Source organism: Xyrauchen texanus, chromosome 40 (assembly GCF_025860055.1).
Source record: "Xyrauchen texanus isolate HMW12.3.18 chromosome 40, RBS_HiC_50CHRs, whole genome shotgun sequence".
Taxonomy (NCBI): domain Eukaryota; kingdom Metazoa; phylum Chordata; class Actinopteri; order Cypriniformes; family Catostomidae; genus Xyrauchen; species Xyrauchen texanus.
Genome location: NC_068315.1, coordinates 1,905,613 through 1,932,276, shown reverse-complemented (window position 1 = coordinate 1,932,276; position 26,664 = coordinate 1,905,613). Strand labels below are relative to the sequence as shown.

Below are 26,664 nucleotides of genomic sequence, written 5' to 3'. Positions count from 1 at the left end.
TGTTCAATCTCAACCAAACTTAACTCAGGGGGCGCTACAACAAGACATGAACAATTAAAGCTGCAAGCAGCGATGAACGGGCCCTCGCACCCTGGTGCATGTTGGGGCTGCTGTGCCACACACACACACACACAAATACATACATACACACACAAACACACACATCAATACATACATACACACACACACTCGTATATATACACACACACACACACACACACATATATGTATACACACACACACATATGTATACACACACACAGGGACGGACTGGGACACAATTTCAGGCCGGGAAATCCTACACCCATCCAGGCCATCCTATGCACCCAAATGAAATTTAGAAACACGGACAACCTTGTTTTTTTTCCCCCCTAAATTACATTTATTTCACAGTATGACCATAACATAAAAACATAAACAACCAACCTAGAAGTAAAGCAGTCCTAATATCAAATGGGTCTGCACATAACGTCCTGTGCTCTGCAATTACAGCTGCAATAAATAATGTTATGAGATTGATGTTTTAAATAAATGTTTGAATATAAAAAAAATGCAATACTTAAACATTAAACTAAACCGCCAATCGGTGGCGGCAAGTGACCGTCTTAATTAGTGAGTCATTTATACAAAAGATTTGTTCAAAAACATCATTCAATAACAAAACACTGCTGTAGCTTTCCTTTGGGACTATTTTAGTCGGTGAAATAGAACAAAAACAGTTAATATGGTTTGTGTCTAAAATGTAAGTAACTTAATAATACAGTTTTTTTTTTTTTTTTTTACAATCGCTATTACAATTTTTTCAGTACTTTTAACAAATTTGCTAAACTCTTAACGCACCAACACACCTACAACACACAATTGGCAAAACATTTAATTTCATGCTCAAAATCACACATTGTAAACTAAACTCCAACACTAGTTTTCAAAATACAATAATACACTAGCAACAATACACTATGTCTCCCAAAACACTGCAAACATGTCTCAAAATCAAATAATATAAAGACTATTTGCAAAAGTACATTACTGCAAGAAAAATATGCAATATAGCTGCCATTCATTATGTGAAAATACAAAATATATGAACAGAAAAAGCACCAGAAGAATAAAAAAAGAAGAAAAGAAAGAGTCATCTTCTAATCTGCCCGGTCTTCTGCATTTGGCCACAAGTTCTCATCCACATCACACCTGATATCTTCTCTGGCAAGGCATCGTGGGAAGAATCTTTTGGCATGACTTATCCACCCCTGTCAGTGTTCAGCTGTGATGTCTTGGCATGCAGCATCCAGGAGGGACATTTGGTCCTGTGGATGATGGTCAAAAACCTTCCATCTCCAGGATGAGAAAAACTCCTCAATGGGGTTGAGGAAAGGGGAGTAAGGAGCAAGGAAAAGGGACATCATCCTAGGATGGGGATCAAACCATGCTGTGACTGCACGGGAATGGTGGAATGCCACATTGTCCCACTCCTCTCCCTTGCCCTTGTCCCACTCCTCTCCCTTGCCCCACTCCTCTCCCTTGCCCTTGTCCCACTCCTCTCCCTTGTCCCACTCCTCTCCCTTGCCCTTACACTTGCCCCACTCCTCTCCCTTGCCCTTACACTTGCCTCACTCCTCTCCCTTGCCCTTGTCCCACTCCACTCCCTTGCCCTTACACTTGCCCCACTCCTCTCCCTTGCCCTTGTCCCACTCCACTCCCTTGTCCCACTCCTCTCCCTTGCCCTTACACTTGTCCCACTCCTCTCCCTTGCCCTTGTCCCACTCCACTCCCTTGCCCTTACACTTGCCCCACTCCTCTCCCTTGCCCTTGTCCCACTCCTCTCCCTTGTCCCACTCCTCTCCCTTGCCCTTACACTTGTCCCACTCCTCTCCCTTGCCCTTGTCCCACTCCACTCCCTTGCCCTTACACTTGCCCCACTCCACTCCCTTGCCCTTACACTTGCCTCACTCCTCTCCCTTGCCCTTGTCCCACTCCACTCCCTTGCCCTTACACTTGCCCCACTCCTCTCCCTTGCCCTTACACTTGCCTCACTCCTCTCCCTTGCCCTTGTCCCACTCCACTCCCTTGCCCTTACACTTGTTTCCTAGATGGGAATCAGCTGAGATTTACATATTTGCATAATTCAATCAGCTGTTTCTCACTAACAATAGAATAAAATACAGGGGATATATTTGTGTTTCAGTTCACAATATAAACATATGTTTACCTTGACTTTAGCCTGTAAGGTTAGGTTTAGAACATGGTGTTATCTGTTCTGACATACAGTGTTAAAGCATTGGTAAATTTGGCAGTAAAAATCCATTGTTTTGGTCTTGTTTGAGCTTGTGTGTAAAAGCAGTTCAAGCATTTTAAATTTGTGTTAATTGTATGTATTTTGTGTTAAAGCAACAAGAAATGTGTTAATAGTATAGCTTACACAGACGGATGTAGTGCTAACTGTGTTAAGAGTTTTGGAAAATTGTTAAAAGTATTGAAAAATCTGTCATAGCAATCGTAAAAAACTGTAAATATTAACTACGCTACTTGTTTATTGAACAATAAATTCAATGTAACATTTTCAATCGTGATAATATTCAGCAAAACAGCTCCCTTAGTTGTGTTATGTTAAACTAAATCATATGTTATAAATAAAAAAAATAACAATTAGAATTTTTACCTCAGTACATTTCTTCTGTGAGCACTCATTTGTTTTGATTTCTCCACGAATGTAACGTTAGACGGGCGCGCGCTACCGCTTACATTTGCTAGCAGTTCAATACTAAGTTAACGAAGAAAAATTATTTACAGATGAAACTGACCTGCACTTGAAGCCCTGAACAGGTCAGTAATTTTGCTGCTTCTTCTTGGATTGCTTTCTTTTTTTTTTGTCCTTACCCTCTCTGCTCCACCTGGCCGTTTTCTCTCCGTCATCGGGTGCTTCTCGCATTTTCTGTTTAACCGTTTGTCTGAGGCGTAAATTTGAATTGTAGCCTTGCCAGTCAAGACTAACAGATTCATGATTTTTTTTTTTATTATTGTTATTAATATTAATAATAATTTTATTGAATGACGAATTCAAAAATGATCACTGGAAAGGTAGTAATATAAAATAATAATAATTAAAAAAAAAATTTAAAAAACGCTGGCTGGCAGCAGGCCAACTTAGTCGTCAGGCCAGCGGGAAATGTCCCGGTGCTCCCGATGGCCAGTCCGGGCCTGCACACACACATATACACATACATATACACACACACACACACACACACACAAAAGATACAAATGGACCTCAATACTTTACGTGCACTGCACAATAATAGTGAAAATCAACAAACACACTTGGATAAGTGGATTAGGCCGTTATTCTAATGCAAAACCTTGAATTTTTATCCAAAAGAACAAAAAATGGTTCATTCCATGTCAACTCAACCAGACGTCACTCTCTCTCTTTTTTATTCTGCTTTTTTAATGGTGAAAGATAAACATATGGCTAAAGTCATGGATCAATATTTAGTGAGTAATCCGTTATTTTGTAAAGGGGTGTGAAAATGACAATTTTTAGCCAAAGATTTTCGAGCAAAATTATAGGTCAAAACCAGGGATGTAGTGGAGGCTAAACGCACGTAAACGCCGTTTACGCACCTCCCAAAATTCGGAAATAGCGTTTACCCACCTCCAAAGTGGGTTTATCCACCTCTAAATTGCGTTTATCCACCTCTAAATAGATAGTTCCTAAGCCATTTTAAATTAAGCTGATGTCGTTTTAGTTTCATATTGTTCATTATTAGTTTCATAGGTTGTTTAAACCTAAGACGAAGTCTTTCATAATGCGCTGCTGCCAGTGTTTCCCATGCGCGTGCATCGATATTGACTACTACCAGCTATATACAGCTTGCTGACCTCAAAAATCCAGCTGTATTCTAACAATAACTTAGCTCTCCTTATTAGCTAGGCTCCTTGCATGCTGGCTAATAAGTAATAACTGACAGTGCTGTGTTGGACAGATTTATGCAGCGGTGTTCCATGACGGAGAGAGAGCGCGAGAGGTACGGGTGTGAGAGAGAGAGAGAGAGAGAGGGACGAGCGAAAGGTAGCCTAGTGCTGCGCGAATGCGCTACGGCTCTCTGCAATCAAATACGATTTTAAATAGGCTTAGTAAAAAATAAAAAATAAATCCAAAATCAATGTGTGGTTATTTTGTGTTCAAAATGGAACTTATATTGTCTTTCTTCTGTTAATTACAGAAACTGAGTTTTCTTAAAATTAAAATATGTGGCACCAGATTCATTCTTCTGTCGTTAATCTGCACTATTTTACTATCTAAACTATTTTGATAATCAATTAGTCGGGTTGAGTCATTTTTTAAGACAAAAGTAAAAACTTCTTTGATTCCAGCTTGTTAAATGTGAATATGTTCTAGTGTCTTCTCTCCTCTGTGACAGTAAACTGAATATCTTTGAGTTGTGGACAAAACGAGACATTTGAGGACATCATCCTCCTGGGCTTTTGGGAAACACTGATCCACATTGTTCTGACATATTATAGACCAAACAACTAATTGATTAATCGAGAAAATATTCAACAGATTAATCGACTATGAAAATAATCCCAAATCCCTAATCATTATGTACAAGTGCATTGCATTGGAAGCCCTGGATATAAGCCTCCCTCTCTATCTCTCTTAAATATTTTTGTTCTCTCTGTTTTGTCATTTAGTAAACTTTATAGATTTCAACCATATTATTCCTTCTTGGGTCTCTTTAACAAGAACTTAGATTAATGTATGAATTGAATATTGATTGTGTGACCTATGATGAGGGAACAACCAGTGATACCCTTGGTAGTACCATCAAATGATAGCCTATAGCGATGTCATCAGGATACACATACACCGGTAGGCAGTGGCCCACCTTACCGGGTGACCACGTCGTGGTCCACCAGAATTTATAGTTTAATTTAATTTCCACATAGAAATACTGCAGGTAGATCTGTGTAACAGGGTTCAATGGAAAGGAGGAGGCGGGAACCGGACGAAGCATCAAAGTAATGTTTAATGAGACATTAAAACATAAACACAAACTCATCCAGGACAGCTGCCTGTAGCTCTCTCTCTCCCGAACTGCCACATCTCGTTGCACTTATCCCTCTCCTCAGCTCATTAGCCCGATTGGGGGCCGGGCATGCATAGTCACGGCCCGGCCCCGCCCTCCTCCTTGTCACAGTCTGTAAATAAAGTCACATGACTGTTGCATTATATGCCAATGGTGTGAGTTCATAATGGGGCAAAATAAACACTTTTTATAGTCAGTAAATGAGTCAATACCTGCAGAGGCTCGTCTTCTAACAGTGTGCTATACAGAAGTCTCTCTTATTTACAAATAAAATGGTTTATCTTATCCTAGTTCAGAATGAAGTAAAGAAGATTGGGGAGTTAATCATGCATTGTAATGTACAGTATAAGATAATACATTCTTTCTTTTGGGGAGTCTCTGTACTGCATTTGAAGAGATCTGGTGGGAATAAATGAGGAGAAACTGGAGACTGTCTTGATTAGTCTGATTTATAACTTCACCAGATGAGGATACATGAGACCCTCCGAAAGAACATAGAGTGAGTGAATATATAAGAATATAATATATAAGAGATTAGATCATCGATCGATTGAGTATATTGGTGCTCAGGTCAAATATTACAAGAACTCTGCTGTATGAACAAAATCAAATTAATTATTCATGAACTGGCCAGAGAATTTAAAGGGGCGGCGTTAAATTAGATAATGTACATTTTAACATTAGACGTTCAATTTCGATTTTAAATGCACTATTGTTTTATATAGAAATGTTCTATAGTCTATACAGTTGCAATTACATCAGAAGTAACTGTAATTAAAGAGAGTTATTTATTAAGAGTAGTCCCCTACTTTCCTTTTTTTTTCTTTTTTTTTTCTTTTTTTAAAATAAAAAGTAATTTAATTCCAGTAATGAATTACTTAGTAATGCATTACACCCAACATTGCTTATACACTCATATACATTTTATTTTAAAATATATAAATTAATATTTTATCAGTATTGATATTGATTAAAAAAAAAAGTCCATGGACATATTACAAACTGTATATTAGACTTTGCTGTCTAATGAATGTGTTATTCATTTTAAACATACATTTGGCCACCAGATAGAGCTATATCGCATGTTCAAAAAGCATTACCAAGCATCAAGATCCCTTTGATCCGTAATTAATATTTAGCTTAAAACACCACAATGTTGTCATAGTGATGGAGTTTATTTTTCTTAGAATACAGTCATTGTATTCATTATTGGCCAAAGTCAAGACGCGCCTCTAAAGTAATAGATTAAGTATTCATTCACGCCACCTGAACTTTTAAGAGTAATCTTGTGAGCAAATATGTACTTAACACACCCGGAAATCACCCCGCTTGCATCCTGGTCACGAATTAACCAATCCTACTATTGTGAAGGATTGCCTCATGAATATTAATGACCAGCGGGACGTGTGTCCAACTGGATGATCTGATTTGCTAAAAAGTAGACGTTTGTAATTATGCGCTTTAATCTCGCGAATCAGCGAATGGAATGCTTGGCTCATGAATATTGATTAAGTGACTTGACTGGACGCTCTACCAATGTGGCGAAGAACCTCAGCATGACTTAATTAATATTCATGAGCTAATCCGTTGCTGTAGTAGGATTGGTCGATTGCGCCACAGGTGCGCGCTGGACGCGATCACAGACAGCTGGACTCAGCGCGATGGGGAATTCAGACTCCAAACTACACTTTAGAAAAGCGGTGATACAGCTTACAACTAAAACTCAGGTCAGGTTTGTTTCATGTCGCATAATATGACGTTTTTAAATTTGTATGTAGAGTTCAGAAGTGTTAAAAATCGCTGGAAAGTTAACAGATGGCAGACTGCACAAAGAGCGTTACAATGTTTGTATAGGCACTAATTGGAGTTGATGCATATGACACCTATTATTATATGTGTTTGTGACGAGAAAGTATTTTATTTGTTTGTCTTTTTTTTTAATTTTATAAAAAACTTTGTCTGCTCGTTTCTGTATTTCTAGTGCGTTTTAAAGGTAAAGTTCACTTAATGTGGACCTGTAATAATTTTTTTTAGCTTAAATATTGTTATACATTGCAATATTTGAAATCAAAATAATCAAAACTCTGCCGAAACTCTTTTCTGTAATAAAGAAAACACATTTCATAGGAAATAAAGTGAGCATGCAGGTTTTGAATGTACCTATAATGTCATGTCAATAAGGCCACAATAGTAAATATATATTTTTTATTTATTTATTTATATATATATATATATATATGTATACATACATACATGCATGCATACATAGAATAAAGTTTTTTAAGACTTATTTGAAATGTAAAGTGTTTATACATCATGGTAGGATTTGTTGGACTGCTTTTAATTTGTGCAAATATAAATAAATGTATTATTTATTTATTTATTGCTCTATTTCAGTAATGAAAATGAAAAGACAATCACTTTTGAGAGTGATTTAGGCTCAAAATATGCTTAATTACCGTGGAAATAATGCCACAATGCAAATACATTTTTGTAAAGGTCCTATGATTCACCTGTGTGATTTTGCAGCCCGTGGAGGCGTCTGATGAGGTGTTCTGGGATCAGTTTTGGACTGACATCGACTTGACAGGGCAGGATATTTTTGCTCTGGTTCCTGCCGCTGAGATCCGCGCTGTGAGAGAGGAATCACCTTCCAATCTGGCAACCCTCTGCTATAAGGTACATTATCCCTGTAAATCCCTGAAATGGTAATCAGAAGGTTGCTGGTTCGAACCCCACAGCCACCACCATTGTGTCCTTGAGCAAGGCACTTAACTCCAGGTTGCTCCGGGGGGATTGTCCCTGTAATAAGTGCACTGCAAGTCGCTTTGGATAAAAGTGTCGGCCAAATGCATGAATGTATTCACAGGCATTTCTCACGAGTGTGTATAAAGTGAGTTTTGTGTTTTTCTGTGTTGTACAGGCTGTGGAGAGACTCGTGTTGAACGCAGACTCCGGCTGCGTGTGTGAGAGAGACAGACAGACCGTATTGAGCTGCACTCGTCTGTTGACCCGGATTCTGCCGTACATCTTTGAAGATCCGGACTGGCGCGGATTCTTCTGGTCTACTGTACCAAGAGCGGGCAAGAACGAAGTGAGATTTACACAGAGAATTATTCCATAACTTATTCAAGGAATTAATGGATTGATCGAAGATTGATTGTAGTTTGCACACACTCCCAGAACCACACCAGAGTCGTGCAAACAGGGTTTTAAGAAGATACACAGTGCGTGTGTGTGTGTGTGTGTGTGTGTGTGTGTTCTTGAGTGCATTTTTGCGGTCTCCTGTTACCAGTCCTGAACACAGATCTGATTGTGTATGTCTTGAAGAATGATGGCGTATTAAATATCCTGTGATTAAAGAGAGATGAAGGGAGCAGTTCTCTGAATTGATGATGTGATTGTGAGTGAAACTCAAAAGCCAGTTGAGCGCAAGAGTGTCCACCCAGTTGTTTAGCCATCTTTGTTCCGGAGGTATTTATCAAATACATTTTTTCCATGGGTTGGTGCGGCAAAAGTTGGGGGTGGGGGTTTCATTGTCCTATTCTGCATATCGCGGCACCAATGGGGGGTTTGCTGTCCTTTTCTGCATACCGCGCGCCAACGGGGGTCCAATGGGGGTTGCTGTCCTTTTCTGCATACCGCGCGCCAACGGGGGTCCAACGGTGGGGGTGTTCACTGTCCTATTCTGCATATCGCAGCGCCAATGGGTGGGGGAGTTTGCTGTCCTTTTCTACATATCGCGGCGCCAACGGGGGGGTTTTGCTGTCCTTTTCTACATATCGCGGCACCAACGGGGGTTTTGCTGTCCTTTTCTACATATCAGCGGCACCAACGGGGGTCCAACGGTGGGGGTGTTCGCTGTCCTTTTCTGCATTTTGTGGCACCAACGGTGGGGGGTGATCGCTGTCCTTTTCAGCATATCGCAGCGCAAACGGTGGTTCAACATTGGGGGGGGTGTTCACTGTACTTTTCAGCATATCGCAGCACCAACGGTGGTTCAACGATGGGGGGGGTGTTCACTGTCCTTTTTTGCATATCGCTGCGCCGTTTTGTGCTCCGTTCTGGATAACGCGACGGATAATTTTAGCTAATCGCGGCCAATTTGGCCTGTTTCACGGCCAAACCACCAGCCCGCTTGGTTCTCCCGATGGCCAGTCCGCCCCTGAACGGCCCCAAAGTGCGTCGGCCCACCAGGAAAATGCCCGGTATGCCAGATTACCAATCAAATATTATAAAGCATGGCGTAATCAATATAAAAACGAAGGATAAAATAAATCTATTGATTTGCTGAGTATAGGTATAGAAGCGATTTATATATTAAACGTATTCCAAAATGTAGATATACAAATTTGTAAGCAGTTTCAGAGTGTAGGGAGGGTGACTCGATTGTGCCATTCACAGTGCATCATGTGAGCGGGTGGTCACTGCAGAGCTCTTTTGGCGCACTTTGTTGAACAACACATCTCTTATTGGTGGATCTTTCTCTTCAGGATCATAGGTAGTGTAGTTATTCATCTTATATCGCGCAATTAAAAAAAATGGAAATGGAAAAAACGTGGACTGATGGCTTCAATGGAAGCATTTACCATTGATAAAACCTCAGAGCTCATAGTAGGTCTGTCTTTTAGGTTTATAAGTCATTGTTAAATATCGGTTACCCTTTGGAGAAAATGAATGAGATTTCTATTTCCGGAACCAGACTGTTGTGCTCTATAGCTCCTCCCACAGTGAAGTTTTACACGCATAGCGGAGTCGGAACAGGTGGGACTCTTGAATGGTGTTTCAGCTGTGCTTGATTTGTGTGTGTGTGTGTGTTGAAACAGGATGAAAGTGATGATGAATCCACGAGGCCGTTGGCGAAATCTCTGCTCACAGCTATTGCTGATCTGCTCTTCTGTCCAGATTTCACCGTAGAGAGTCACTGCAAAACCAGTTCGGTAACCATCTCTCTCTCTCTCTCTCTCTCTCTCTCTCCTCATCCATCCCTCTGTGTCTCGCTCATCTGAACTATTAGCATTACATCGGTCCACATTGTTTTTATTTTAAACTGCATTGTTTAATCGATGCTTGTGTTCCAATGGAATGGGGGCGCACTTCAGTTGCACACGGCGCATTCTAAAATTCGAAACAATTGTAACAGTTACAGACTTTCTGTCTGTCCTAAAGTATCATAAGTACTGATTATATCACTGAATAAACTCTGAATATGTCTTACAAAACTCTGGCAAACTATGTGCATGTTTACATTCACTCCAAAACAACCAAAAATCAGCTTATTAAAAAAATGCTATAACACGCCAAAACCATGAGATTTGAAATCATGGGATTATTCTCCGCTTTTGACATCAAAATGTGAACTGTCATGCGCTGGTAAAGGTGATTTTAAATGCAGAGCGAAATCAGGGGTAGTGGAAAACATCTACATGTGCTGATCGGATTAATGGAATATTTCAGATTAAGCTCAATCGACTGCAGTTGGGTCAAAAGCAAAAATCACAGCTACAGTGAGGCACTTACAATGGAAGTGAATGGGCCAATTTTTGAAGGGTTTAAAGTAGGGTTGAGCGATAAAACGATCTCGATATTTATCACGATAAATTCCACTTTATCGATAATAAGCTTTTTCGATATTTAGCCAATGTTCTATGTCTAGAAAATCAGGCGTGTGCCACTAAAAACGCAAGCAGTTCGGCAAACGCTAGTGATTGGGCCGCACCGATCACCGCAGTCCGGGTCTGGACCGCTTAACTTCATGACGACGGTTGCACCCTCTCATTGTCTCTAGTGAGCAGTGCGACAAAACAACACTGCAGTGTGTACATTTATTCAAACAAATAATAGACTGCTGTCATTATGCTTGAAAATGAAGGGATGACTTTTTAACATTCATGCAAATATTAAATATCGATATCGAACAATATGAAAAAGGCTCTAGTTTAAAGGCAGAAATGTGAAGCTTATAATTTTATTAATGACCTTAAATTATTGTTTTGACTGACTTTTAAGGGTTTACGTCGTCATGTTGTCATGGCAACAGAGGTGTAAAGTTACACAGAAAAGGTCAATGAGTGATTTTATCACATGAGAACAGAATGAGAGTCGCTCACGGTGGAAGCACAACAGAATACAGGAATCTTGAGACATGATTTTCAATTTTTCCTCTAGTTTTACCTTGACACAGCGTCCTAAAATGCAGCATTTATGATTCCAGTGAGATGCTCCAAACGTGTCCGTCTGAGGCACGTATATGTACATAGAGCGACAATTAAAAATAGTGCAGATTGCTATCAACTATAGGCTTGTTCAATGATATGAGAATAAAACAAACAATAGAGATCTTAAGCCATTTTTTGTATTGTGTAATGCTGCAGTGCTTTATTCATCTGCCACAATAATGCACTTTATTTCAAACAGAATTGCAATCTGTATTAAATATTTTGTATATTTATAGTTTTTTTTTTATTAATATGCATTATTCATATTAATTGTCTTTTTATTTGGTGGCCTTTCTCAGCGAAAATGCTGTGTGCGATTAATTTGATTAATCGGCGTGTCATTTTAAAACAATTTAATCGATTGACAGTTTATAAATATTTGTAAATATTTTAATATGCATTATTCATAAGAATTGTCTTATTTGGGGGCCTTTCTCTGCAAAAATGCTGTATACGTTTAATTGCGATTAATTCGATTAATCGGCATGTCATTTTGAAACATTTTAATCGATTGACAGTCCTTTAAATTTAAAGTTATCGTACTGTGATTAGTTCTTTGCCTTGACTTGTTTCTGACTTTGTCCAGGATTCTGCTGGTGATATTCAATCCATTGACAGCTGTGAGTTCATCTGGGAAGCTGGCGTCGGATTCGCTCAGTCTCCGCCTCTTAACCACACCCACGACTCCAACAGGTTAGAGCTCCGCCCACAGCATACCACACTTTTCCTCTCTACAGTACATCAGTTACTTATACATCCATGCTTTGCTGTCTCTCTCTCAGGCTGGAGATGTTGAAGCTGTTATTGACATGTTTCTCTGAAGACATGTATGAGAATCCATCTGAAACACACATGCTCAACCCTTGGGTCTCGTTCTTTTGCTCTAGAGAAAATAGGTAACACACACACACACACACACACACCTCATTTGTTTTCATAATTTGGTGGCGCAGCTAACACTAAAAGAGAGAATTATTTACTTACATATGGCCCGTTTGTTTAAAATGCTGCATACATATTGGTTGCAACATGAAGGTGAGTACATTTCGGGTATATTTTCTCTCACAGACATGCTCTGCCGCTCTTCACATCCCTTCTTAACGTGGTGTGCGCATATGATCCGATCGGGTACGGAATCCCGTACAATCACCTGATGTTTTCCGACCAGCGGGGGGCGTTAGCAGATCTGGCACTGCAGACACTGATCGTTTCATTGGAGCAAGAGCTCATAGACTCTAACGCAAACATCAACTCGAACTCGAGCACAAACACGGACTCCAACTCTGCCGATTCCAACAAGGAAACATCTGCTGAGGAAAGCAAGGTAACTCACATAGACGTACTGCACTATGCCAATATCTGGACTACTATCATACTACTCCATGAATATGTAGCCATGCCCAAAAATGCGGTCTAGGTCACTAATGTTTTGGAGCCGAGCCTGTGTTTACAATTAAGTTCAGTTCGGTCTCAAACTCTCAACTGGATTATCACAGATGTTTCCTCCTCATGATGATGATGATGTTCATGTGTGTTACAGGCCACAAGCGTTGAAAACCTGTTTGTAAACTACCTGTCCCGAATTCATAGAGAAGAGGTGAGACAGACCTTGCTGTAAACAATCACACACACCCTTGACACCGCCCACAAAGAGTACCACTACCCTGTGGACAAACACACATGCCCTAAATATTATCTTATATACTTATAAGTGTATAAGATACATAAAGTGGATATAAAAAGTCTACACACCCCTGTTAAAATGCCAGTTTTTTGTGATGAATGAGACAAAGATAAATCATGTCAGAATGTTTTCCACTTTTAATGTGACCTATAATGTGAACAATTCAATTGAAAAACAAACTGAAATCTTTGAGGGGGGAAAAATGAAAATTAAAAACCTTACAATTACCTGGTTGCATAAGTGTGCACACCCTCTTATAACTGGGGATGTGTTCAGAATTAACCAATCACATTCAAACTCATGCTAAATAGAAGTCATTACACACCTTCCATCATTTAAAGTGACTCTGATTAATCACAAATAAAGTTCAGCTGTTCTAGTAGGATTTTCCTGACATTTTCTTAGTTGCATCTCAGAGCAAAAGCCATGGTCCGCAGAGAGCTTCCAAAGCATCAGAGGGATCTCATTGTTGAAAGACATCAGTCCGGAGAAGGGTACAAAATAATTTCCAAAGCATTAAATATACCATGGAGCACAGTGAAGACTGTATATGAAGAAATATGGCACAACCGAGACATTACCAAGAACTGGATGTCCCTCCAAAATTGATGAAAAGACGAGAAGGAAACTGGTCAGGGATGCTTCCAAGAGGCCTACAGCAACATTAAAGGAACTGCAGGAATTTCTGGCAAGTGTGCAACATGTGACAACAATCTCCCGTATTCTTCATATGAATGGGCTATGGGGTAGGGTGGCAAGACGGAAGCCTTTTCTTACAAAGAACAACATCCAAGCCCTACTGAAGTTTGCAAAAACAAACCAAGTATCCCAAAAGCACGTGGGAAAATGTGTTATGGTCTGATGAAACCAAGGTTGAACTTTTTGGCCATAATTCCAAAAGGTATGTTTGGTGCAAAAAAACAACACATCACCCAAAAGAACGCCATACCCACAGTGAAGCATGGTGGTGGCAGCATCATGCTTTGGGGCTGTTTTTCTTCAGCTGGAACCGGGGCCTTAGTCAGGGTGGAGGGAATAATGAACGGTTCCAAATACCAGGCAATTTTGGCACAAAACCTTTCAGGCGTCCAAATCCACAAAAGCATGGCTTCACCAGAAGAAGATTAACGTTTTGGAATGGCCCAGCCAGAGCCCAGACCTGAATCCAATTGAACATCTGTGGGGTGATCTGAAGAGGGCTGTGCACAGGAGATGTCCTCGCAATCTGACAGATTTGGAGCACTTTTGCAAAGAAGAGTGGGCAAATATTGCCATGTCAAGATGTGCCATGCTAATAGACTCCTACCTAAAAAGACTAAGTGCTGTAATAAAATCAAAAGGTGCTTCAACAAAGTATTAGTTTAAGGGTGTGCACACTCAATTTCAATTGTTCACATTATGTACATATTGACATAATCTTCTACCGCTCATACACATCTTGCCCTCACTGCACACACGCAGCTTAATTTGCAATGCCTTTCAATGGCCCTTTTTAACACTATTAGTGATCTGCATTCTCATATATAACATTACAGTTATATATAGGATCTTTATGCATTGCATACATGTAGATGCAGATCATTTCTTCTTATATTTGTTCACGTCTGTAGGATTTTCATTTCATCTTGCGGGGCATCAGTCGACTGCTCAACAATCCTCTGACGCAGACGTACATGCCTCATTCCTGCAAGAAGATCCAGTTTCACCAAGAGCTGCTGGTGCTTTTCTGGAAGCTCTGTGACCTCAACAAGGTGCCTGAAAGAACTTGCAAGCATGCATATGTTTACATTACATCTAAATGGGGACATACCGCACGTAGACTTGTATGTTTGCACTGTAGAATAGCCATTCTAACCATTCTTTTATATTTAGCAGTGTTTTAAATTCTTGTGCTTTCAGTAAAAAGTGTGTTTGTATGTAGTTAAACCTTTAATGCTTCTATCATCTCTGTGTTTCAGAAGTTCTTGTTCTATGTGTTGAAGAGCAGCGATGTGCTGGAGATTCTGGTGCCGATTCTGTTCTATCTGAACGACGCCAGAGCAAATCAGTGTGAGTGATTTTAATCTTTATATCCATTTCTGGAGCGATTTTGTTTGGGGAAAAATCATGATATTTTTTTATTCTTTATTTAAAGCAACAGATTTAGGATAAAATGCATAAGTGCATTATTAGGTGCTGTAACTAGTTTTTAAATGCCTTTAGTTTTTTTTGCATTTGTGGTGTGACGACATTTTTTATAGTGCAAACATTACACGTAGGTTGTCAATTATCATACAAAACATGTACAATAATTATATATGGATTAGATAAAATGTTGTATAAGAAGAGTTTTTCACACTGAGCTTAACCCATGGGTAATTGTCTTCTAAAACTATGCTTTTAACCTCGGATAGAGCAATGTTTTAAAAGAGGGGGTTGCATGCACAATTTGCATTTATAATGCTTTTCAACCTTCGCGTATTTCAAGGTACTTTACACTGTGACTCATTCACCCATTCACACACACACATTCACCCACCTATGGCCACCTAGGCACTAGCCTGCCATTGGGAGCAACTTGGGGTTCAGTGTCTTGCCCACGGACACTTCGGACCGCCGGCCATGCGATTAGCGGCCAACCCACTCTACCACCTGAACCACAGCCGCCCCGAAATCGAGATTCAGTGGGGCACCTACAATGGAAGTGAATGGGGCCACTTTTGTGAAATGTGAAGCTTGTAATTTATTTAATTATTAATGCACTTACATTTAAGTCTTTTGTTAAAACTTGTGGACCATTCGAGCTGTAAAGTTGTTTAAATCGACGTTTTAATGCTCGTTTTAGGGTTTACGGCAGCACGTCGTCATGGCAACGAAGTTGCAAAATGAAATATATCTTTACACAGAAACGGTTGTTTAGGGATTTTTGTCACACTTAATATTTACATGCATATTGTTTATGTCTTGAGGCTGTACTTTTGATACAGTGAGTATTTTAATGTTTTCGGATTGACCCAGTTCACTTCCATTGTAAGTGCCTCACTGTAACAGATTATGTATTTTTTTTTTTTTAAAGAAAATGAGGGATGCGTCTACATTTTTTGTGGTAAATAATGTTATGCCACAAATGCTGTCGATTGAGCTTAACTTGTACAGAACCCGGAATATTCCGGGTGGAACAATGCACTGTTGGAATGTTACAAAGTTGTTTAGCAATAGTATAATGCTTCAGTGCTCATTAAATATTCACATGCTACAGGTGTATATTTCGAAAGACAAAAGCAGATTTGCTTGCTGACATTTCACATTTAATTTAACAGATTTGTTCTCACGCCATGTGCCTCGTCCAATCAGTTATCAACCTCATGAATATGCAAATGAGAATGCACAGTCTGAACCCCAGGATTGTTAAAGTCATTGGCCATTGTTGTGGGTGTGGCTAATTGTGTGATCTCATTATCTATTGCATTGATTGGAAGAAAGCCAGTGGGCTAAATATTGTGTGAATATCCATCTGTGTGTGTTTACAGCACGCGTGGGTCTGTTGCATATTGGCGTGTTTATCTTGTTGCTGCTCAGTGGAGAGAGGAATTTCGGGGTGCGTCTGAATAAGCCGTACACCGTGCGTGTGCCAATGGACATCGCAGTGTTTGCTGGGACTCACGCTGACCTGCTGATAGTGGTGAGACGCACACATGCACTACAGTTCAAAAGACATTTTTGCTTTTGAAAGAAGCCGTGAGGAGTCTCTCAAACTAGAGGAAAATCATTTGTTGTCGTCGTCTTCCCTCTGTATGTCCTAGTTCGACAGTAGTGCATGGAATATTGTGCATCTTTCAAAAGCACAATATACTCGTAAGTTATGCAAGTGTACTCCGTTCTTCAGCAACTGGAAGAAGACGCTGTATTGCAATGTTCATGCTTCATTAAATAGCCATTTACTGTTTTAAACTGTTCTAATAACCAGAACAGTTTCTTGGGTGCCAAATAAGCATGAGGGTGAGGTTACACAGTTATTTTCTTAGAACTGACTTTTACGTGCCACTTTCTTGCAGTTTCCTGGTGAAATGAACACTAGAGGTGCTACAACAACTGCTTTTTATTCACTTTCAGACAAATCAGGACTATAACGGTTGATTATGACTTTATAAATGCATATTTTTCACACTACACCCTGCTTGAAACACTACTGTAAAGGGATCAATGGAAAGGAGGCGGCGAGAACCGGCTTGATAATATAAATGATAGTTTTAATGAGAAACTTAAAACAAAGACACAACACACACACATGACGGACATGTCCGTTAACGATCTCTCTCTCCCGCACGATCCTCTGCAATCGACCTTTATCCCTCACGGAGGCATAATTAGCCTAATACGGGACCGGGTGTGTAGGATTACGTCTAGTCTGCCGGCAGGTCATCTCCATCTACCTGGACGAGGGAGGGGACAAGGGGAGGGAAACAGAAATAATTAAAATGGGGGGGGTACTTCCTGTAACAGTGTAGTACCCCCCAAAAAACTGTAAAATTGAAAAGAGGGAAAATGGCAACGCAGAGCGGCAGTGAGAGAGAGATGAAAAAAAACTCTTACTCGCCAGTTCTCCGATACGCCACAGCTTGTTCCTCGGCCACTCCTCCACCCTCTATCGGACGACAGCCGCGCCTCTCCGAGCGGATCAGAGGCAGACCTCCAGCCCCTGGTGGACGGAACGCCCCGCCATGTTCTCGGGGAACAGAAGGGGTCTCCCCCGCCCCTGGCAGTGGTTCTCTCGCTCCAGGCGGTCGGCAGTGAGCCCCTCCCCGCTCGCGGTCGGCGGTCTTAAACCCTGCCGCGTTTCAGCAGCCGGTAGGGAACTCCTCCGCCCCTGGCAGCGGCCCTGACTGCACCAGGCGGTTGGTTAGGAGCCCCTTCTCCCCTCGCGGTCGGCGGCCATCGTCCTCTTTCAGGCGACTGGGCTCCTCGACCCCCGGCAGATGGCCGCGGCTGCTCCGTTGGGGTGGACGGTAGTGGCGAGAACTCTACTACAGCGTATCCCTCCTCCTTCCTGGCTTCGGCACCAGTGTAAAGGGATCAATGGAAAGGAGGAGGCGAGAACCGGCTTGATAATATAAATGATAGTTTTAATGAGAAACTTAAAACAAAGACACAAACACACACATGACGGACATGTCCGTTAATGATCTCTCTCTCCCGCACGATCCTCTGCAGTCGACCTTTATCCCTCATGGAGGCATAATTAGCCTAATACGGGACCAGGTGTGTAGGATCACGACCCGGCCCTGCCCTCCGCCCTGACACAACTACTCTAACACATCATTTGAAAAACGATACTTTAAAATGCTTGTATACAGAATCGGCTACATTTACACACTTATTCCAGTATGATTATGCTTCTGCCATAGCGTATCCGACTGAGTGTTGGACTTTGAACTCAGAAGACCACGGTTCGAGACTAGTGATGCATGCAAGCTTGCACGTGAAACAAAAGTGTTATAGAAGCCACGTAAAATAATGTTTACTTCAGAAATTGGCTTTTGCATTTCTCATTTGTTTTTGGACACTATTGGTTTAGGGTAAAGATGTTTGTTTTGTTTACCTCTCATTTGATTTTAGATCACTATTGGTTAGGTTTAGGTTAGGGAGGTACATTGTACTCCTTAAAACCTCCATCTAAAACTCACCATAAACACCTTGTTTTATAATGACAATTTCACTCGCTTTTGGCGCCCCCCGCTGGACATTTCACTTGGAAACTGCAGCGAAACGTGTAATTACGTGTAAGCACGTAATTTAGTTTTTGTATAAATGTTGCCATGAGCAATTTTACGAGACCAGTCTGGCTGAAAATGGGGCTTTGCCATCTTGGGTTATAATAAAATTAACTTGTAGAAATTGTTTAAAGGCGTAATTTGAATAACTGAATCAAGAAAGAAATTATAAGAAGAAATTTCTTTAAAAAAATAATTATATATCATTTTAAAACATATTAAATCATGACCGCTCACATGAGATGAGGACTCTTATTTTGTAACCCTATAAAAGCTGTTTTATTCTACATGGAGCAGGGGTGCCCTCATGGGGGCTGCCATTTTAGAATCACATGACCAGCTTAATACTACTCTCTTAATCTCGATAACGGTCTTGTTATTGGAGACTTTCACTCTTGAAATAAAATGAATCACAGCTGATTGTGAATAGTGAATTTCTACAATGGCATCTGTAGCTGAAAACTATTAGTTTTAAATGATGCTGCATCCACACCACTAGGTGTCACTAAGTCAAAGATGACAAACAAAAGTTACGGAGTGCACCTGTGTGAATATACGCAAATAGAGGATTTGATACCGCAGCATTGGGAAGGATTGTTAATGTATAACAGCCTGAGATGTTGCAAAAAACAAAACAACAATATAAATAATAATGTGATTGACAGGTTTTCCATAAGATAATCACAAGTGGACATCAGCGACTACAGCCCCTGTTTGACTGTCTGCTCACGATCATCGTCAACGGTCAGTGAGTATTTTTACAATCCTAAAGAAACGTTTTGACAGGTTTGCTCGTTAACAATCTTCGTTGTTGTTGTTGCAGTGTCTCCTTACCTAAAGAGTCTGTCTATGGTAGCCGCCAACAAACTACTACACCTGCTGGAAGTGTTCTCCAACAGCTGGTTTCTGTTCCGCTCGCCAGGGAACCATCACCTGGTTTTCTTTCTGCTAGAAGTTTTTAACAACATCATCCAGTACCAGTTCGATGGCAAGTCTTATATCATCAACTTCTACAGCACAGATGTATTTCTGCATGTGGTTTTGCATGGATCAAACTCTCTCTTTAATGCACAGGTAACTTTAACCTGGTGTACGGCATCATCCGCAAGCGCAACCTCTTTCATCAGCTGGCTAACCTGCCGACAGACATCAGCTCCATCCAGAGAGCCCTGCAGAGAAAGACCCGGAGCAACAGCACTCATAGTGCTGCCTTCATGGAGATCTACAACCCCTACAGCGCCGGCTCCAGTGAGGCGCTGTATAAAACCACACAGGTCCAGTCGGGCACTCTGAATGCAAGCTTGAAGGCGACTCCACGTAACTCACTTTCTCTCATCTGTCTGACTGTGTTAACCTCTTCAACTCTTGCGGGGCCGGAAGCTTGTAATGGGTTTACAAAATAAAAGTCCCCTGAATCTGAACTTTTCAAACAACTCCAATTTTGCATTAATGTTACATAAAATAACAAGTAAAGACTCCGTGTCGCAAATGAGTGCCTCCTTTTGTTAATGAGGTAGAAATATGAATATGAAAGTCATATAGCACATAAATAGGCATGTCACATATCCAATGAAAGCTTTCAATCTCAGAAAGGTGACTGTATGGTTTATTCTATTGTCCTAACACCACAGTTTATCAAATGAATCAGGAAGTGAAAAATAATCTCTGTTTGACAATAGTATCTCATGTCTGCCCTAATCACTCCTTCTGTAAGTCCCAAATAGCCACAAACTCTACAGTAACTCTTCAGGCTGTTTTCTTTCAAATGAGCCATTGTCTACTTGTCTGTGAGCTTGTTTGGGTAAATAATCCAATGTTATGTCTCAGAAGTTCAGAACAAAATACGCAGTCTAGTTGACAAATCGCGATTGGCGAAATATCTTCTCAACTATTGATGATGAAATGCTAGACATCGTTGCAAACGGAGGATCTCCACTTTATAACGACACCTGGTTTGAGCTTCTAGTCCATTGAGAAGCCGAGATATTCAAAACAAAACAAAATATACACTGGTTGTCTATGGACGAGTGCATGTATGTGTGAGTCCTCAGCGGCTGATAGACGTACTTCTTGCCATTCCTATCCCTAATCTAACACTAACCTTTCTGATAAACGACACCAATTTTATGCAATTAGTCCACAGAAGTTGAGCTTTTAAATTGGGGTGTGAAAAACTGCAGGCAGTAGCCAAAAAATGCTCCAGGGGTTAGTTTAGGGTTAATGTTAGGGCAGGGCTGGACTGGGAAGAGAAATCGGCCCGGGATTTTACATGGAAACTGACCCAAAAGTTGTTCGCTGTCCATTTCTGCATATCACGGCGCCGCTTTGTGGTCCGTTCTGCTTAACGCGGCGGCTCATTTTTGCTTATCACGACGTTTCGTGGCCGACCCACTGGCCTGCTCGGTTATCCCGCTGGCAAGGAAAAATGCCAGATTGCCAGTCCAGCCCTGGGTTAGGGTTTAGGGTTAGTTGAAGAGGCACAATAACGTGCAGTGTTGAAAGTTTCTCATTCCAAAGAGCATCTGATTGGACAAATATAATATATCTCTGGTGCAGCATGATGCATCAATATTTTTGGTCTGTTTCTTGGAAGAGAAAGACTACATTTTTAGTCAAGTCAAGTGGTTTTTATTGTCGTTTCAACCATATACAGTTAGTACAGTACACAGCGAAACGAGACCAATATAAAGTGCACGTGCAAACATGTGCAAAAAGTACGGGACAGTACAAGAAATTCAGCGCCAACCAGTACACAGTAGTGCAGTAGTGTCTGGCGATGGTAGACACGAACACCAGTTGCTCCGATGTCCATGTGCTGCAAAAATCTGGCTTTTTTAACAAAAATGGCACCATTTTGGATCCGGAGTGGCCGCTGCGTGCTACCGTGCTGCCATCTTGGATCTTGGATGTATCTAGTAAAAGTGAACTTCACGTCTCACAAAGTCAACTGTTACCTTATAGTCACAGTGTTGGCATGTTTTGTGGGAATCAACCTATAAGTGGTGCACTTACAGTTGTGTTGGCATGCTAAACTGGCATAAGAGAAAGTGTTTTATCATTGCAGAAATGACCATTTGTTGGTTGATCATCTGTTTCAGGCATTGAGAAATTAACCGAAAAGTCACAGGTTTCTGAGGACGGAACGACACTGTTGATGCGGCACAGTGACTCTGCTCACAGCCAATCAGATCACGGCTCGGAAACGGGAGTCAAAGACACTGAGCCGACGTCAGAAGGAGATGACAAGGTACAGCATCACCTGATGATCACTAACCTTTAACTAACCTTTAACCCTGTCATCTATATAGCTTAATTTCTCACGAGAGCTACTGTTTACAATATAATGTTTTTATAACTTTTTCCTCCTTTGTATCGGTGTCAAGTCTTTAAATGGGGATTGTGATGCAAGAAAGAAGAGTGTGTCCTCTTTGTCAGACTGGTCTCCATCTCCAGACTGGGTCAGTTATAAACATGTACAAACTTACAAGCCTACAGTGTAACTGTGAAAATGATTTGACTTGATTTCACTTTTATGTTACAATGTTTTTTCTGCTTTGGCAACAAAATCTTCTGTCTTACCTCTATCAAACAAACAAGTGATAGCCAGAGCTGAAGCATTTTCCATCCACCCATCCATCTTCAACCGCTTATCCGAAGTCGGGTCGTGGGGGCAGCAGCTCCATCAGGGGGCCCCAAACTTCCCTATCTCGAGCCACATTAACCAGCTCTGACTGGGGGATCCCGAGGCGTTCCCAGGCCAGTGTGGAGATGTAATCTCTCCACCTAGTCCTGGGTCTTCCCCGAGGCCTCCTCCCAGCTGGACGTGCCTGAAACACCTCCCTAGGGAGGCGCCCCGGTGGCATCCTTACCAAATGCCTCCGCCGAAGGCCATTAAAACCTGACAATGGACACCTCGGAGGGCATTAACCCGCTTATACCATGGTCACTTGCCAAATAATTTTTTTTTAAAACATTAGTTTATATTTTAATTAGGCTAAATCTAGTTTTTACAAATAATAACTTGCCTGACGGTTTATTTAGCAACCGGAGATATTTATAGTCCGCTCAGCTTGTAGAACCCTTCATGTTCAAAATGCATTTTTTTTTCATGAAACACAAAGGTAGGCATAGTTATTTTTTATTACACATAAAACAATTAATCAAACAACAATCAAACAAAAAAACAATTAGTTCTGCGCTGTACTCTCCTCCTGCCTTGGTTGTCTGGACAGCTGCGATAGAAACTCCACAGAGTCTCATTCAGAGCAGCAGCTTGTGTAATTTTCAAGAGCTGGAGTCCATTTCTTTTGAACAATAAAGTCTCTGAGTGTATTTACTGCCCATTTACGTATTTTTGTAATTAGCATAATCTAATTCTGATTCAAAGTACTGTCTAGTATCATTCAATTGCTGCCAACCATGTTAAATCTATTGTGATACATTCTACATTTCTACTGAAACAGCAGTCCCAGTTGTCCACTAGAGTTGTCATATGTCTCCATAAATGTTAAAAGAAATAATGAGTAACTCACTTGTTGATAGTTAGTAGGTTATGTAATATCTAACTGAAACGTTAGATGTTCTGATCTTTGATAGAGCAAATTGTTATCGGATACTTTGACTGCCTGTTGCTATGGTTACTCACAGCCAGTTGTAGGCAGTGATTTATTGATGATATTTCAACTGGTAAACAGGCAGTTTCACCAGAACTACTGTTACTAGGTGTCACATGACTCATCACTTTTAACGGTTACACCCTGCAGCCAATCAGAATTAGAGTCATTCTGACCCGAGACCAGTCGGTATAAAATGAATTTAAATGATGCGTTGCGTATAGCAAAGCCAAAAAACTATGTCCACGCAGAAGGACGCGTGAGGTTAAAGAGGTCTCACTAATTGTACACACACATACACTGATGAATGTGCAACTCAAGCTGACCATATCCAGTGTTCATCAATCTGGCTGCTCTCTTTCAGGTCCTTTCGTGGAAGAGTAAACTTCCTCTGCAGACTATAATGAGACTTCTGCAGGTGCTCGTGCCACAGGTGGAGAAAATCTGTATAGACAAGTAAGACACAAACACATTTCCTGCTGCAAATGCATAAGTTATCACGAGTCACATGGGTGTTTCTTCAACCGCTGGCAATTTTAGCACTTCTAAATTTAAAATATTTATTTTATTCCATATATATTGTGTGATCTCAGACTTTAGGACCCCACTGTATGTGTACTAGTTTGAAATGAGTATGTGAACAAGATCGTTCTGTTCCTGTAGAGGTCTGACAGATGAATCAGAGATCTTGAAGTTTCTACAGCATGGGACGCTGGTTGGTTTGCTGCCGGTTCCTCATCCCATCCTCATCCGCAAGTACCAGGCCAATGAGGGCACGGCTCTGTGGTTCCGCACATATATGTGGGGCGTCATCTACTTACGGTGAGATGCGTTCTGTTTCGATGCATCAACATGATGTTTCAGGGTTAAGAGCTGAACTTTTGGTCCATCTCTTAGTTTTGCTCTGCGTACCCCTCTACTGGACAATATGAAAGTTACACTTCAAATGAAACTCGAAATAATGGTTTACATACACAATCAAATCAAGTGTGAGACACTTATTAGAAATTAGAAATATCTCACACTTTACAGACAAGGTTTAAGTTGCTTGATCCTTTTTAATGACATCTGGTTTTTGGGGGTTTATTTTTAGAAACGTTGATCCTCCTGTGTGGTACGACACTGATGTCAAACTCTTTGAGATCCAGAGGGTTTAACGACATGAAGATTATCAACTCTGCAGAACGGACTTCATTTCTCCATACTACATCCTGAAGATTTCAGAAAGATAATTTCAACTTCCACATTTCACATTACGTTCAGTCCATTTAAACTGTATTCTTGAGTTTAGTCAAACTGCTCTGTAATTTCTGTTCTGTTTAGTCCATTTTGTTTCCTGTTTTGGGTCACCCAATGTGAGTTGAGATATAATCCCATGAGCAGTGTGAGAGCATTGTGTGATTATATTTATGTTATTTTTACTTGTAAGAGCGCTCAGTGTGTGAACAGGTGTAAATGAACTCTGTATATAAAGTTGTAATGAAACAAAAACTTATTGATAAAGTCTGCAACGCCTTTGTGATGTTTTTCTCTTGGATCCCCAGATTCTAAGTTAAATGTCCCAACATTATATTTACATTTATGCATTTGGCAGATGCTTTTATCCAAAGGGACTTACAGTGCACTTATTACAGGGACAATCCCCCCTGGAGCAACCTGGAGTTAAGTGTCTTACTCAAGGACACAATGGTGGTGACTGTGGGGATCGAACCAGCAACCTCCTGATTACCAGTTATGTGCTTTAGCCCACTATGCCACCATCACTCCAACATCATTGTCTTAAAAGTCTAAACATTCTTAAAACAAGAAACATTCAAGAAAAATATGATTTTATTTGATATATAGTTAAATAAGAATTGAATGTGTTTGGTTAATATTTATTTATTGTTAATATATATTGAGTTAAATAATTGTATATTTTTTGTCCATATATGTGTGTGTATATGTGTGTGTATATGTGTGTATATGTGTATATGTGTGTGTATATATATATATATATATATATATATATATATATATATATATATATATATATATATATATATATATACTTTGTCGGTTCAAACCAGTCTGGCCATTCTCTGTTGATCTCTCTCATCAACAAGACATTTCCACAGAACTGCCCCTCATTGGATGTTTTTTTGTTTTTGGCACCATTCGGAGTAAATTCTAGAGACTTTTGTGTGTGAAAATCCCAGAAATACTCAAACCAGCCTGTCTGGCACCAACAATCATCCATGTGATTACCTAATCAGCCAATCTTGTGGCATCAGTGCATAAATTCATGCAGATACGGGTCAGGAGCTTCAGGTAATATTCACATAAACCATTAGAATGGGGGATTTGGATGTTGGCATGATTGTTGGTGTCAGACGGGCTGGTTTGAGTATTCTGATTAGCATACTTTTATTTTTATTGATTCCTATATTAACACATAATAGCAAGAACATACACAAACAGAATCGATACCTATACGATACATTTTAGGACAGTGAGAGTTTATACACTTCTCAAAGGTCTTCTTCACTAACAGAGGAAATCTTATTTAAAACTTGGTGAAACTAGAAAAGGAGGAATGTGGTGAGTTTGGTTTCTGGTCATGTAACCATACTTATGTGTGATGATATGTGTCTGAATCTACCAGTCTGTGCTCATGCAGAAAGGAAGATCTCCATCAAGGCTCCTACAGAGTGCATACGGTAAAACACAATGACTGGCTGACACACATTCACCAGCACAAACCAGGCAGAAAACCCATAAAACTGCTTCCCGATTCCATTCTCGAACTGCAGGTTGGCGCCAAATGCTGCAATCACCCAGAGCTGCACACACACACACACACAATGCTAGTCAGATCACATCAGCAGGTTTATCTACATGTATTTAAAGGGTGATTTGGTTGTCTTAAAGGGGTAATATCAAACATATAACATAACTAGGGCTGTCGATTTAACGCGTTAATTCAGTGCGATTAATTTTACAAAAATAACGCGTTAAAAAAAACATTTTAATCGCACTTCCCCCAGACCGGAAGATTCCTGAGAAATGCTTGTAGTACCACCTGTTTACTCCAGAGGGCAGTAAGTGAAACTTCAGCTGTATGAGCAACACACAGTTTATACAGTGAAGAAACACTTCAGTAGGCGTTCTTGCGCTCAAAACACACGAAGGGATCTCAAAATGCGTTTAAAAATTTAGTATTAAACTATATTTAACTTGACACAGTGACCTAAACATGTATGTTTATGATGCAACACACCCGAGACGCTGCACAAGCATGTCTGACGCAGGGTGTGGCTGGATTGAGAT

The 26,664-nt window shown here is 40.5% G+C and overlaps 1 protein-coding gene and 1 pseudogene across 1 annotated transcript; one reads left to right on the top strand and one right to left on the bottom strand.

The window, feature by feature from the left end:
- The first annotated feature begins 6,713 nt into the window (after positions 1 to 6,713).
- LOC127633708 (protein HID1-like) lies at positions 6,714 to 25,015 on the top strand. The gene is made up of 19 exons (XM_052112974.1): positions 6,714 to 6,817; positions 7,620 to 7,769; positions 8,014 to 8,184; positions 9,917 to 10,030; positions 11,895 to 12,001; positions 12,091 to 12,204; positions 12,377 to 12,632; positions 12,849 to 12,905; positions 14,603 to 14,743; positions 14,951 to 15,041; positions 16,502 to 16,653; positions 19,408 to 19,486; positions 19,566 to 19,730; positions 19,817 to 20,059; positions 21,841 to 21,989; positions 22,126 to 22,200; positions 23,720 to 23,811; positions 24,019 to 24,177; positions 24,449 to 25,015. The coding sequence occupies exons 1-19, from the start codon at positions 6,752 to 6,754 to the stop codon at positions 24,510 to 24,512; spliced, it is 2,445 nt and encodes an 814-aa protein (XP_051968934.1). The 5' UTR covers positions 6,714 to 6,751; the 3' UTR covers positions 24,513 to 25,015.
- Positions 25,016 to 25,901: 886 nt separating this feature from the next.
- LOC127633140 (proton channel OTOP3-like) overlaps positions 25,902 to 26,664 on the bottom strand; it is a 13,804-nt pseudogene continuing 13,041 nt past the window's right edge.